The sequence below is a fragment of the Euprymna scolopes genome, chromosome 26 (genome assembly GCF_053919585.1).
Source record: "Euprymna scolopes isolate OS-2025 chromosome 26, ASM5391958v1, whole genome shotgun sequence".
In the NCBI taxonomy this organism is placed as follows: Eukaryota; Metazoa; Mollusca; class Cephalopoda; order Sepiida; family Sepiolidae; genus Euprymna; species Euprymna scolopes.
Genome location: NC_136507.1, coordinates 41,146,743 through 41,163,116, shown reverse-complemented (window position 1 = coordinate 41,163,116; position 16,374 = coordinate 41,146,743). Strand labels below are relative to the sequence as shown.

Sequence of the window (16,374 nt, the reverse complement as noted above, 5' to 3'; positions counted from 1 at the left end):
CCCGTCTGATTTTGACATTAATAGGATTAAAAATCAAGATATTTCATGCAAATATAATATGCACAAACGGCAGAACAATATCTGAGGTGTGTTATAGGCTTATTATTTCTCAAATTCCTCGATAATCTTAGATTTCTATACTTTTTCTGCTGAGAAGTCACGGCCAAAATCGGTTAAGATCAATAGAAATGGTAAAATATTTTCTCTCTAATAAATTCCTCCTCCCCCTGCCACCACTTAACACCGTTTGGGGATCGTTCACAAGGAACAGTTGAGAAGAGAACACCGGTTTGGCTTCGTAGTTCTTTCATGTGAAGTTATTTAAAATCACTAAACTAAGCTGCAGTGCTCTGTGGCGTAATGGTTAGCGTGCTGGACAATTCACATTATATTTTCACGTTCGCGCCGACCTACCGTAGTCGTTTTTTTTTCCTAAACAACTGGAATGGACTTTTCTTGGTGGCCGAACTGTTAACGTTGCAGATGTTTTTTTTTCACACTTTATTTTCCTACTTTTACTCATGACTCCGGGTTTGATCCTTCCTACTTACCTACCATAACATTTTTTAAAACTCCCCCCGTCCCGGAAACAAACACTCGGGCAACGCCGGGTACCCCCGCTAGTGAGTTAATAATTTTTAGTAAACTTTATAGTCTTTTTACTTGATTAAGGCACATTTTTCAAAAAGAACCCATGCGTACTTCTGCTCCAAGCCTGTCTAGCTTTTCTATAATTTACATGTTATCTATATATATAAAGCAGTAGCGTTCGTGTGTGTGTGTGTGTGTGTGTGTGTGTGTGTGTACAACTCCCAATGAACAAAGAAATATAAAGGCCATATGTGTGTACACCTCTCCTGGTCAAGAAATATTAATGCCCATGTTAGGATACTTCTGTCAACGGTGACATTATATTGTATACGTAATTTCAATATATAGCATTCTTCAAACCACATTTTCATTATTGAGTTACGATCATTAACATATCACATTAAATTACATCTATTTAAATAATTAACTCGATGACATTACTTATTCGACATTTGTTTCAACTGTACTAATTACAAAAAAATAATTATTTAGTTTATTTAAATTTCAAGTTATATTTGATTTAAATTATTTTATCTGAAATCTGAAACCGGTTTATTTTTAAACCAAAAACCAGAAAATCAAAAGTGGAAATAACTGTGTTCAAAATATTATTCTAAGCTGAATTATTATTTTTATTTTTAATTCGGGGGAAATGTTTTTCGCTTTTTCTTAAATTTTAAGTAACGTTTTTATTTGTTAGAGAAAATAATTAAAACTAATGTTCTCATTTACTTGCATCCTCACGAAGGCAGAATTAGTCACAGAGACACATGTGAACAAGATCCATCATCACCTGCTCTTTTTGTTTTTGTTTATAAAATTTAATCGGTGTTGTGTTGTGTTGCCCAGGATTTATTATAATAATTATACCATAGCAAGTGTGTTTACTTGCCTGCGAAACAGATTTTCTTTATGTTATTTAATATTTTAAATTAAAAATGGTCACTTTTTACGACGTGACCCAGCGTCATTTAACCCCTAGAAAAAAATGGTCTCGGCAGCCGTGTTAAACGCATATCTTATTTTTCTTTTATCAATATTATTGGAATTTTTCCCCCTTTTTCTTGTACCTATTTGTGAATTATCCCACGGATTTCGGTCATTTGGATTAATTTTGCACCATCTTCCAATTACGCAATTTCCTTGGATTTTACTTGTGCGAATGGAAATTAAATGAACTTTCTTGGATTTACATTTTTGGATTTTACCGTAATTGGATAATTTATCTTTCACCAGACTATCCATTCACGTGAAATCACCTTTTTCTTCACCATATTCCCTCTGCTTCACTTTTTGTTATCAAGTAAGATCTTTGACTTACTTGCAGTTTCATCAAATACTTTTGTATGCAAAATCCGATCCCACATTTTGCTAATTCCTACCCTCTGATGAGAAGGAAAGTATTTCTTCGAAACTCCGCGGATTAAGGACTATCCACTTATTAAGTGTTTCCTTTTCAGATTAAATATGTTTTTATTCTTTTTCAGAGTGTTTTTTTAACATATTTTATTAACTATTTGCTCTTAAATATATATATATATATATATATATTTTTGTGACTTTAGCAGTGTGTGCAGGGGCATTATCATGTTGAAAAATAATGTTTTGGGATATTCCCAGCTTCTTAATCCTTAGTAACAGTTCTGTTTCTAATATTCGAATGTATTCCTTTGCATTGATTGACTTTTCACATCTAATAAATTCCCTAACTTCTTCTGCAGTAAAAGTTCCCCATACCATTATCCCTCAATTCTCGTGTTTAACTGTCGTTTTTATGCAACTTTGCGAAAATCTTTCTCCAGTTCTTCGATTGCACCGTTCGGGAGCATCGAGAGCATCGCTAACAAGACAAAATCTTGATTCATCTGACCAAAAAACATTCCTGAACCAGTCTGTATCTTTCTTGCCATAACATCAGAAAAATCTCTTTCTATCATTGATGTTCTTCTTAGATTAAAATGGCTTCTTTGCACACGTTTGAGAAGAAAATCACATTTCTTTCATTCGTCTAGATTGTATATCTAGAAAGAGAATTTCCAGCCCCTGTTTTGAATTGTTTGCTATGGTCAACATAATTTTTCTTTCAATCCTTCAAAACAGTTAATTTAAGCCTGTGGTCGTCCTTCAAAGTAGATGCTCTAGGGCGACCAGATCCAGATTTCCGTTTTACCAAGTGTTCGACTTCAAACCTTTCACCAATTCGCTTCACTGCAGAAAAAGAGGTTTTCAAATTTTCCTTTCTTAAAATATAAAAAAATAGCTTGTAAGTCATTTTGGAATGCCTTAATCCTGCAATTCGTTTTTTTTATATCTTCGCCAAGATGCGGTCTTACCATTTTGAGGATTAAGTTTTCCATTTATTATTATATGCTATAATAATAATGATCTGTAAAATAGAAATTTTCAGTTAACATTAACAAAAGCTCATGGAAAAATATTGAAAAATCAATTTCTCCCTTCTTTCATTCTTGGCCCATTTTTTGTTGTTGCTAGTGAGTATATATATATATATATATATATATATATATATATATATATATATATATATATATATATATCAGGTCATGTCATATGCTACTGGTACCATGTAACCCAGTACTACCTGCCTCATGGTCGGGTCACCGGCGACTAAACTGGTTCCCCCACCAGACTTGTTTGGTGAGGAGGGCGGCTAGTCTCCCTGAAGGATTAAAAACAAGACCTTCCAAAGGGCGAATGAACTCTTTTCTGGGTCAACGGCCAACTAGCACCGTGTATATTTGTGTTTGTGTATATGTGTATTGGGGTGGAGAGGGCTCCCGTAAGCCGTGGTGAAGGCAACCTTTCTAGGAGAAGCAAATCTCTGATTAAAAAAAAACATAAAGCGGAAGACCAGTACCCGCTTTAAGCTGGTCTGCAGTTTAATTTGTTGCTGGCTATCTTGCTCTTGCTTGTTGCTGGATCTCAACATTTTGAACCGAGAGAGAGACTTAGCTGTCGTACAAAGCTAAGACTCTGTAACATCATCTTTGTATAGATACTCCCTCAGGCATTTGGGCTCATGAATTTTAAATGTCTGAGGGAGTGGCACTCGTCTGACAAGACGTTGCAATCATCGTATATATATATATATATATATATATATATATATATATATATATATATATAGTAGGTCACACTATCCTATGGTCCTGGATATGACCTTAAACTATATCCACTGGTGAGGCCCCAGCTTGTGGGCTTTGGGGAGTGTTGAGCCACCCTTTAATTACCATTGCTCCCAGGTCCACTCTGACCCGGAGTAGTAGTACCTGTTAGGGTCCCAACTATGGGTTGAATAGAAACCGACGTGAAAACAACAAATATATTCTATTAAAAACATTTTTCTTCAAAATCTTTGGATTCGACATTAAATAACCTGAAAAGGGTTGATATGCCGTAAAACAAAAGCAACCAAACAACCAAACACTATCCTATAAATTGGTCAGCAAATAATTTCATTTTTAAAAATCTATAAGATAAGACATATAATAGCACTGATTATAAATATTTGTGTGTGTTTGCCTGTGTTTGTGTGTGTATGTGTGTGCCTGTGTGTGTGCGTGTTTGTGTGTATGTGTGTGTGTGTGTGTTAGATCCCTCTGGACACGAAAATGGCTGAATGCCTGAGCCGATTTTTATAAAATGTCACACGGAGGTTCTCATGTGCTTGATCATCATTAAATGCCGGGAAACGTCGGATCACCTTGCTAGTTATTTCCATAATTTTGATCATTTTTGGCTACGCAATAAAATAGTGCTTGTATTTATTTTTTTTCAAATCAATCAATTTTTGTTTGGATACCATTTTTTCCAGCTCATGAAAAATCGTTGTATATTTTTGATACGTTTTCTTCGAAGTAATTATGCAGTAAACACTGCTCTTATATAAGGTGGCTCAGAGGAACTTGCTTATATTAATTTGACATCCTAAAGCGATGGTTGCTTCAAGGTTGGAAGGGATGGAATTATTTGAGAGGGTGGGAGATACAGTTTGGTTCTTCTTCTTCTTCTTCTTCTTCTTCTTCTTCTTCTTCTTCTTCTTCTTCTTCTTCTTCTTCTTCTAATTATTATTATTATTATTATTTATTTTTTGTTTATTTTTCAAGAACCCCAGTGAGCATCATGGAGTGGACGAAGATGGAACACGCTTTCGCAGTTAAGCCATTTTTCGCAACGCAACGTGCATTCCGTAGACATTGCCCCTAGTGGTCGTGTTCCTTGCCGGCAGTCGATTGTCGTAGCACCTTAAATCACCCGAAAAGCAACATTCGTCGAGCTGTCGCTAACATACCCATCGATATGCCGGAAAGAGTTCGAAACATGAGAGTTCAATTAATTCAGTGTATAGAGAAAAATGGGCGCCATACTAATATCTTTAAAACTGGTTTAAATGTTGTACTGGTTACAGTTCCAAGAATTACATGCATCCCTACATTTCTTGTGTTATAATTGATATTCAAAATATGCACCTTGTAAAAAGAAATTATTTGATGCTCTAATTATAGGACCGTGTAACCTAATTGAGTATACATCAAATATAAAAGGAAATAATGTCGTAGACTTACTTTTGACGTCGAGACCGCCTTTAAAGCGATCCCATCCTTTCAAGCGGACTTTATCGCCAAGAAAATCAAGGAATCGGTTGAAGTCGCTATTGCCTTCCTCTGTAATCAAATAAAAAACAAACATAGATACAATAACAACATTTTTAGTTCATAAAAGACTATCACTTTTTATAAAAGCATTGCTGTAATGGTCCCGTAACATTTTCACTCGGACCCAACACGTTGTATGAAGAAACAGTCGCAAAGAAACAAAGAAAAGGAATTAGACACACTTATCACTTTCATTTGAAATACAAGCAATTATTAACAGCCGTTTTATCACCAAATCACGGATATGTAATTTTCTAAGCTGATAGTCAACAGAAAAAAGCCCTATTTTTCACGACAATGTCCGATCGCACGTTGCTAAACCGACCCTTCAAAAGTTGAATTGATTGGGTTACGAAAATGCCGCATCCGCCATACTCTCTAGACCTCTCATCTACTGACTACCACTTTTTTCAATTATCTCGGCAACTGCGTGAGAAATGCTTAAAAAACCTAAGTGATATCAGAAACGTTCATCTTCACCAGAACGCAAGTTTTTTTTTAACGTTGCTGGTATAACGTTCCGTCTGCCTGCTTCCCACCTGACTACAACCTGGATGTCTTCAAGTCCAACGTTAACAAATTCCTAATGAACCGCCCCCTTAAGTAAACACTTCATTAAATCTCCACACTAACGTACTGTACTTGCAATAACCCTTATCCCTGAGTTGCTTCCGAGCCTTGATAAGTGGTAACCACCGTGTAAAAAAATATATATATACATATATACATATAGTTGTTTTGCGTTGGAAAAAGTGTTTTGATTCCGGTGATGCTTATTTCGACCAATAAAATTTTGCTCATCTGAATTTAAAAGTTAAAAACCGCAAACACTTTCTTGTCAAACTGATACAAATGAAAGGATAAGTTAAGGAAACCACTTCCGTTACCAAGTAAAATTTTGTAGCATTGAGGTAAATATTAATAAACGTCATCTGTACAGTGGGCGGGGGAGGGAATAAATTTCGGGCTCATACCTCTTCCAACTGTTGGAGACGCCCCTTCATGGGATTAATGGACTATCTCATGACGTCACTTCCTCTGGTAACGTCACTTCAGGTATCGAGTACCGGTGCCTAGAATCAGAGATTGGCACGCGACCAAGCAGGTCGGGGGCAAACGCCCTACCGTTGGGGAATGGTATTGCTCAACTCGCTTTGCCTATAATATATATGAATACCTAAAAATTTCCTAAAAATTCTGTGTTACATCGTTCTTATTGCCATTTAAACCCATAACACCAACATGATTTGATATAACAAGTCAGATAGAAATCTTGATATTCTATAGACGTGACAGCGTCAATCCCTCGCCCCTCGTTCTTCCTTCCTACTCCGTCTCTCTCACTACGTCTTCTTTCTGCAACCCCCTTCTCACTCTTCTCTCTTCTATTTCTCACTCTCTTCTTCTCACCATCGCTCTCCCACATCTCTCATTATCCGCTCCCTAGTGTTCCTTTTTGTCCTCTTCCAATTCTTATCACACCCTCGCTCTATCTCTTACTCTCCTCTTCTCTCTTCTATTTCTCTCACTCACTGTTTTGCGCCTTCGTTCACTCCCAAACTCTATCCCCCCTCCTTCTCTCTCTGCTTTCTATCACTCCTTTCACCGCCCCTATCTCTCACTTTCTACTTCCCCCTTCTCTCTATTTCTTTTTCCTTCTTCCCATTTATTTCACTCTATATATTTATAACACGATGTAAACACAAATAAATCGACGCCATTACGATGATGTTTTTTTTTATTTCACTTCTTACAACGATATCAGATATCAAGCAATTAAACCCCAACCTTCAATCGTAATATTTTATTTTTTCTCAGCGTCTTGACATATTCAAGAAGATCAGATTCGCTCATAAATGTTTTTCAATCTTGATATGTTTGATCTACGTAGAACTTAACATAACAATTATGCTGTCAAAGAAATCGTTACAATGTCCGTCAGACAATTCAAGTATCTACTTATATATAACATTCCTATTTACTTGCCTTCCCACGAGGGCAGAGTTATACACAAGGTCGGGTTTTATTGTGGAAAAAATACAGCTCCCCCAAAAGGAGCACTCTGGATACGAACAAAAATAAAAATTGTCTCAGTCATGAAAGATTTCTTCTTCAATGAGTGAGAACAGAAAAAAATGTAGCATCAAAACCAATACTACATTATGATCTTTGCTCGAAGGTTAATACCTATACATAACGTTAATTAATGAATAAACTTAGAAGTTAAGTTCAATCCAACATTGTACAAAATTAAATGAATGTACAACTGTTGCATTATGCGGAAGAGACGCCAGATTGCCTTCCTGATAGTATATTAACCAAAATTGACAAGTATTATTATTAAAAGGTTACAATGTTATCTAACGAACATTATTATGATTTTCTTAAGTTATATAGAAAAAAAAAGGTATACAGAGAGAATGTTTTGAAAGAAAGAAATGTTTAGTAAAATATTTAAGTTAACTTGGAAACAATTAAGAAAAGAATGAAGTGGGGGAAAAAAAACTTGTGTTCGCGCATCGCTCAAAAGGAGACCGTGAATGGCGTATTGTTAGAATGCACTACAGAGTGCCGGGTTCTTTGCTTATAGACGATTTAGGAAAGTCGACCATTAATAAAAAGTTCAAATGTTGGATAACGAAAATTATTATCATTTTGTTAACTGTTCTATCGAAAAAAAAGTATGCGGAGAGAAGGTTTAAAAAGAAAGGAATGTGTACTAAAATATTTAGGTCAAGTGAGAAACAATCAAGGAAAGAATTTAGTGGAAATAATAAAAAGAATAACACTGGGGAGAGAAAACGCGACTGCTAAGTCACTCGTTAGATCTTTGTGTAGTGAAATGACAGTTGGAGAGTGCTGGGAGACGGGACGGACAGAGAGAGTATGACCGTTGTAATAGCTCCTATCCTTACATCATCAACGCTCTGATCCCCAGCTGGCATCAATTGTGATGGATGGCTCTCGTCTGGGTGAGGCTCTGTGTTTTGACAAGCTCCTGGGTTTGACCTTTACTCCTGATCTGAAATGGAACACGTACATCAAGTCTGTTGCCAAGGTCGCTGGAAAGATGGTTGGATCCTTCTACCGCTCCAGAAGATATCTCACTACTGATGCAATTCTCTATCTATATAAAAGCTAAGTACGTCCAAGGATGGAATACTGTTGCCATATCTGGGCAGGAGCTGCTAAAAACAGCCTATCCTGCCTTGACAGAGTACAAAATAGACTTCGTGGCTTAGTGGGGGATGCCCTTTTCTCTACCCTGCCACCTCTCTCCCACAGAAGAGACGTTGCGAGCCTATCCTTGTTTTATCGTTATTTCCATGGCAGGAGCTCGTCTGAACTCCAATCTCTGGTCCCCCCTCGCCAATCTTTCACGAAAAACACCCGTCTAGCTGAATTCACTGTGAAAAATTTCCCCCACTCTATATCTGTGCCTAAATCAAAACGCGGATTCCATGAACAAACTTCTTTCCTAGAACTGCACGCCTGTGGAACTCTGTTCCGTCTGCCTACTTCCCTCCGGACTACAACTTGGATGTCTTCAAGTCCAATGTTAACAAATTCCTAATGAACCGCCCCCTTAAGTAAACACTTCAGCAAATCTCCTCACTACCTTAATGTACTTGCAATAACCCTTATCCCTGAGTGGCTTCCGGGCCTTGATAAGTGGTGATCACTGTGTAAAAAAAACAAAACAAAAAAGCTCTGTACGGGGGGAGCAAAATCTAAAGAGGGGTGCAATCTTCCAATAAAAAACATCTGGAATTAAAGCTGTGTGAAAATACAACCGGAGATTTCTGGTCGTTTATTTGAAAGGAATGTTCATTTCAGCTTTTGTCAGATTCATCAACCAAGGCCTCAGATAAATGAAATATGTTCCCTTCATTTGTTGTTCAGGAAATACTTGTTGATAAAATGGTATATGTCCGTTGAACTGAATTTATATATGTAAGCAGTTATACACACCTGCGCGACAAAAACATTATATCTTAATAATGAATTCAAATGAAATAATATATATACCATTCGGTACGGACCCGACCATGGAAAATCAGATAATGAATAAGTGTGGATTTATAAAACCAAAAAATCCAAACTTGATCGTCCTTCGGGGCCCGTGGTGCAGTGGATAGAGAGGTTGAATCTTTACGTTTCGTGGTGAGAACTGTCTGAAGATATATATATATATATATATATCCTACCCAAAGCCGGTCAGAGGCTTACTTGGCCAAAACCTGGTGAGACGACTACAACTATGGATGGCAATAATTGCTGAGGATGCAGTTAGGAGATTCGGAGTTCCTATCCCGTCGCGGTTATAATCTGATGAAGGCCAGAGGAATAGTTGGCCGAAACGTCGTGAAACAACAACAAGGATGAGGATAATAGTGCGCAATAAATAAATTAATTAAAAAAATAACTAAGTGCCATGTTGAGCTTTTACACTTTTATTGCAATTTTGGTTCTATCCGAGATCACTTCCATGGTGATACAATATACTTAACAATTGCGATTACTCTATCTCAAACGAGGTACGCCGTCACTTGAAGGTTGAGCAGCGAGATGTCTGTTCACATTACATTTGAAGATATGCACGTCAGTACAACCAGGGAAAAAGGTACATGGGGAGAAATTCCAAAGTCTGAGACTAGCAAATGTAAAACGCGGTGTTAATACTCTTGCAAGCCGGTGGTCAATACCAACTCACAAATATAGTGAACAAGATAGGCTCTTTTGTTATTAATAAATTAAGGCTTCGAGTCAACTCGAAGATGGTTTTTAATGAGACGGATATAGTTAAAACACTCTGCAATGGGGGGGATTATGAATTGGAGGGAAAAAGAGTTTTCTCGTTCTCATATCGTTTTGTAATCGACACACGTCAGGCAATTTTTAAATGCATTTTCTTTTCAAGAAATATTATTTCTGTTGCGACAGTCACCCCTATCTCTTAAATCAAGCTTTAACAAAAGCGATCTTATGTTAGCATGCACGCACTTGCATATAAACGTGGCAATTATTGCAGAAAAATAACACAGACAAAACATTACTAATACAAATTGATCATAAAAACCAGATTTCGTTTATTAATGCCGTACCACATATCAATGCTAAAAAGCCACTCAAGGATGAAGGTTAACGAGATGACTGGATTGACAGTTGAGTGATGAAAAATATTATGAGAGGATTAAAAATAGAGACTTAAATAAACACTATTTGACGACTTATGAGGATTATGACACGTACTTGTTGAGATTTGTTTTGGAGACAATTATATTGTAGCTTACAGGGATTTTTTTTGCATGGAAGTCACCACTTATCAAGGCCCGAAGGCCACTCGGGGATAAGGGTTATTGCGTGTACAGTAATCAATGGAACAATATCGTAGTAATCGTTAGTAATGGAGATCTGATAAAGTGTCTTACTTAAGGGGGCGGTTCAAAAGGAACTTGTTTATGTTGGACTTGAATACATCCAAGTTGTAGTCAGGTGAGAAACAGGCAAACGGAAGAGAGTGGGGGAAATTACTGACAGTGGATTCAGCTAGACGGGTGTTTTTCGTGAAAGATTGGCGAGGGGGACCAGAGATTGGAGTTCAGACGAGCACCTGCCATGGAAATAACGATAAAACAAAGACAGGCTCACAACGTCTCTTCTGTGGAAGAAAGGCTGCAGGGAAGAGAAAAGGGCATCCCTCACTAAATCGCGAAGTCTATTTTGTACTCTGTCAAGGCAGGATAGGCTGTTTTAGCAGCCTTTACCCAGATATGCCAGCAGTACTCCATCCTTGGACGTACTTGGTTTTTATATAGATAGAGAATTGCATCAGCAGTGAGATATCTACTGGAGCGGTAGAAGGATCCAACCATTTTTCCAGCGACCTTGGCAACAGACTTGATGTACGTTTTCCATTTCAGATCAGGGCAAGGTCAATACTAGAAGCTTGTCAAAACATGGAGCCTCCCCAAGACGAAAGCCATCCATTTCAATTGATATCAGATAGGGATCAGAGCGTTAATGATGTAAAGATAGAAGCTTGGTTTTGGATGCATTAAAAGTAACCAGTCACCTCTTCCCCCATTGTACAACGGGCTCAAGATCTCAAGCCCCATGGTATTGGCTTTCCCTGGTTAGAATTTATTTAAAAAGCTCGGTTAATGGATATTCTCTTATTTGTATTCACTGCCCACAATGCAGTTGAGCTAACAGCTCCGCAATCGGATCCAGTACCAAGATATCCAGGAGGAACCACTTCCTATTTTCGGCCCCATACTCCTTTATTGCCTCTCTGAAAGGGCACGCCTCTTCAACAGAAGGTCGTAGTGGTACTGGTGTAAACCTAACTTTCTGTCTAACAGTCGTCGTTTCATTTTGACAAGATCCTGTATGACGTTTTCTCTGCTGCTTTTTGTACGTTTTTCAGATAGTTTTTTTTTGTTTTACTTCTGGGTTTGTACAACAAAAACGGTTTCACAGTATATTTATTAGCTCTTGCTGAACATATCCTCAAGCTTCCACCGCCAAATGATCAGATTCCATATTCTATCCTTTTTTTCAGATTGTTCATAGTTTCGGTCTTTGGCAATTAAAAAAAATGTCCTCGTAGGGTACATTCAGCTCTAATATAATTCCATCCTTTTTCCTCATTCCACACTACAAGGTCTGATTTCTGCCCGCTAAAAACCAGTGTGAGAATCAAGGTATTCTTGAAATCTATTGCTAAGTTTCATTCGCACTGCCATCTTTCACCAGTTAACCTTTCTTTGAGTGACTTTCCACCATGCATATTGCCCCAGATTTATGAAAGTTCATATTAGGCACACATCTGGGTTGAGACATCGACTACTAGATTATTTCTCCAATATAATAAGTCCCGCACTATGAATCAAGCTCTAATCCTTGTCGCATCTCTGTGCCTATTTTGCAAGTTCTTTAATGGAATATGTTCTGCTGATCTCGTAGCACCTGTACCCCCTCGACGTAATACCCCCGACAAACCTGACAAACCTGACAAACAGCTTAATCCCACCCTTTTATTGTAGAAAACCCTAAATACTAAAAAAGACTTGTACTCTAACAGCTTTTTTCTACGTATAGCTGGGTTTTAGAATTCCCCCCCTGTCTCCTACTAATTTGCAGAAATTTAAATGTAATGTGAACAGACGTCTCGCTTCTCCACTCCCTGTATACTGCCCTTGTAAACATGGCTTTTACGTTCAAGTGGCAATGTGCCTTGTTTGAGATGAATAAGAATTAAAAGACTAGCAGGACCTGTGGAAATTCCACAGCAGCATCTTTCATATGTGATATAATGCTGCTGGACGTTCAGCATGAAAGGAGATCCCGCGATATTATTGTAGCCCTTTTGTTAATACTGTAAAATAATTTATTTAAGTAATCTGGTTAATCTGGTTAATGTCGTTTCAGAATATATCTGGTTATTATTGTTTATCTCTAATATCCTTATAAGAGTATGTGGGACGAACGGAAACTCTGCGATATCATTATAATATCTTTACACAGAACAGATACTACCTTTGAATTCTAGCCAGAAGACCAAGAAGGTATATTTCTATTTCACGTACGGCTCCAAAACGACATCATTTATCATTTGTTTTTATTTCATTTTTTTTTTTTTGACATTGCGTTTTTGGTGATTGATGGATCCTATTTAATTAGAGTGGAACATGGGAGTGGTAGGATGCTGCGAACATTACATTGGCGTATCTATGTATTAATTGAATGTTCGTGATATGTTATCATCTTCCGTCCTGCTTTTTTAATAAATAGGATTCCTCGATCGAATAATTAATAACCTGGAAACCGTGACACACGTACGTACGTACGTACATACGTTATAGATACTAGGGTATAAATATATACATTCTAAAATGCAATTGAAAAGAGGAGTACGTACCATTGCAATACATGTCATCATCTGAAGTCTGTCCTTCTTTCGCGAACAGAACACCAAATTTGAAATTTACGGATCCCTGAAAAAATAAAAAATCAGAAAAATAACGTGTGTATATATATATATATATATATATATATATATATATATATATATATATAACAAGTAAAGACAATGATGACTAACACATTTTGGTTTATAGTAACATTTAACTGCAGTTTCACTTAACGTCCGACTCTTAGAAGTAATTTATTTACGGGATTGGGTATTTATGTAGAGTAAAGACCGTGCTATTGTCGAAAATTTCCGTTCAGTTTATGTAAAAGGTCAGAAGGTGCCGAACAGAAGTCTTGTAAAAATTTTTTTCAATTAAAACTGTATTTCTGTTATAACGAATATAATTTAACGGAAAATTAATTGAAAAATGAAAGCAATATTCTTTTTATTGTTTCGAAGAAAATACAATGCATAAATTATAGGACAGTTTTACGAAACTTGAAAACAATTAAAATTCAAAACACTCGTTGTAAGGTAAGCTTCATGAATAAATATTTTTTGAATAATAAATTTTTTTTGTAATAATAAATTTTTTTTGAATAATAAATATTTTTTGAATAATAAATTTTTTTTGAATAATAAATATTTTTTGAATAATAAATATTTTTTGAATAATAAATTTTTTTTTGAATAATAAATATTTTTTGAATAATAAATATTTTTTTTTGAATAATAAATAACTGATAACAAACAGAAAATATTTTTTTTCGTTTCTAGTGATTGTTTTTATCAATTTTTGTCTCTACTCTATTTTACCAAGATCGGCATGAAGTTCCTCACCCTCCCTATAGTCCAGTCCTTGCTCTATGTGACATTTCGTTAATCCCTAAGCTCAGGGAAAACTTGAGAGGGTCTCGTTAAAATAGAATTAAGATGATGAAAGAGGCTGTGACGGGGTTCATTGACACGGTCACATAATAGGACTTCCATGTCGCTTTCCAGAAATTGTTAGAACGGTACAGGTGCATTGCAGCCGGAGGAGCTTACTTTTCAGAAGGAACTAGGGTTTCATGTGTGTACTATCAATAAAAGTGGTCATACGAAAAAAAGTCTGAAACTTATTGAAAGTATCTCGTAAATTGGTGTTGTCTGTTTGTCAAAATAGAATGGAATAAACTGAGATAAGGAGAAAAAAGTGGGTGAAAAAGAGGATAAAAATGGGAGAAAGAGAAAGAGAGATCGGAAGTTGTGGAAATATAAAAGATTTTAATCTAAAAGAAATAAGCTACACGTTGGGTAACTACGGTAATAATATATAAAAAAATAACACATTCACAAAACTGAGGAATATCGTGAAATTAATCTTGTTTCATTTAAATATCTCTACTAATATATAAAAGTCACTTTGTGTGTGTGTGTGTGTGTATGTGTGTGTGTATATGTGTGTGTGTGTGTGTGCGTGTGTGTGTGTGCGTTCCTTCCTCATAGATTCCAAAACAGGTGAGTCAAATTTCACACGAAGTTAATTCATATGTTCGGCAATGTTTTTAGATATATTTATCATCTGATAAGTATCGAAAAAATCCGATCTTAAAAATAGTCTTTATTCTCTAATAGAAACAAAAAAAGAATAATTTTTACAGGGGATTGTTTTATGTTACACTGGCAATGATAAATAATCAGTAGACAATGATCATGCAAATTTCAGTATTCATTTTGTGTGTGCCTCATTCTCCTTATTTGATTTTTGTTTTTTCTTTTATATATATTTTTTTTTACATAGGCATCACCACATTATCAAGGCCAAGAGGCCACTCAAGGATAAGGGTTAAAGAGTGTACAGTAGAAATTGGACAGTATAGTAATCATTAGTAATGAAAATTTGGTAAATTTGATAACTTATATGGAACGGCTCATCAAGAACTTATTTACCTTAGACTTGAAGACAGCCATATTGTAGTCAGCCGGAAAGCAGGAAAACGGAAGACAATTCCACAGGCGTGCAGTTCTAATAAAAAAGCTTTGTTCATGGAATCTACGTTTAGGTTTAGGCACAGATAAAGAGTGGGGGGAATTATTGATAGTGTTTACAGCTAGACGAGTGTTTCTTGTGAAAGTTTGGCGAGGGGGGACCATAGATTGAAGCTCAGTCGAACACTTTCCATGAAAATAACGATACATCAGAGACAAACTCGCAACATCTCTTCTGTGAGATAGAGGTTGCAAGGAAGAGAAAAGGACATCTCCTACAAGGCTACGAAGTCTATTTTGAACTCTATCAAGGCAGGCCAAGTCCTTTCTAGCAGCTCCTGCCCAGATGTGGCAACAGTATTTCATCCTTGGACGTACCTGGCTCTTATATAGATAGAGAATAGCATCAGCAGTGAGATAAAATTATTATTAAAAACAAAATTGGTAATTAAATTTTTTTCCTATCTTTATATTACATTTAATCTTCAGTCGGTGTTTGATTATTTATTCACCTTTCAATCCATCCTTTCTACTCTCCTCTTTATATTTATATTTGTTCTCATTTTAGTCTCTCCTTTATTCTTTTTAATACGTTGCCTGTATTATTATATTGGACTTTTATGATGACGTTGTTGAGTGTTTTTTATTAGATGAGAAGGAACAGTAAAAGAAATGAAAACAAATAAGATGATAATGGTGGAGCTTAATTCCAGTCTGTTATTAAGAAAAAGGTTAGCGCTTAGAGATAAGGAGTGCTTCGGAAATCCTGAGATTACCCAGATTTCTGACGTAAACAAGGATGTAAACGCGGATGCTACATCGTGTGCTATTGCAAGAAATAATATGCTTGTGGAATGAGGAAATTTGAGAATTTAGATGCCCTTTGATGCTTTATTGCAATGGTCTGTAGTGTAATTCTACTCCCTAGATATGTAGATATAGAGATAGCAAAAAATTTATCTATACAAAAAGAACAAATAAGGAGAATGAAACACACACAAAAAATGAAACAGAAACAGATGAGGGATAGTGAGATTCAAATGATCATTATCGATTGATTATGGTTTATTAATATTATTTAATGAGAAAGAAGGATATCGAAAAGAAAATAGAAAAATAAATAGATAGAATATATAAATAAAGGAGAGGATGAAAGATATATAAAAATAAGCAAGATATTAGATTAAAATAAAAATAAGATATGAAATTGCACGCATG

The 16,374-nt window shown here is 36.0% G+C and overlaps 1 protein-coding gene across 7 annotated transcripts in view; it reads right to left on the bottom strand.

Moving 5' to 3' along the window:
- The window catches only part of LOC145247988 (GTPase-activating Rap/Ran-GAP domain-like protein 3), a 513,715-nt gene that overhangs the window by 164,902 nt on the left and 332,439 nt on the right, over positions 1–16,374 (bottom strand). For all 7 annotated transcript variants that reach the window (XR_013863317.1, XM_080109655.1, XM_080109653.1 and 4 more), the window contains exons 8-9: positions 13,192–13,267; positions 5,178–5,276 (exon numbers count right to left, since the gene is read on the bottom strand). Coding sequence is in view for 6 of the 7 variants with exons in the window: in XM_080109655.1 (XP_079965781.1) it covers positions 5,178–5,276; positions 13,192–13,267 (175 nt within the window). In the remaining variant the exon portion in view is untranslated. The remainder of the gene's footprint in view (positions 1–5,177; positions 5,277–13,191; positions 13,268–16,374) is intronic.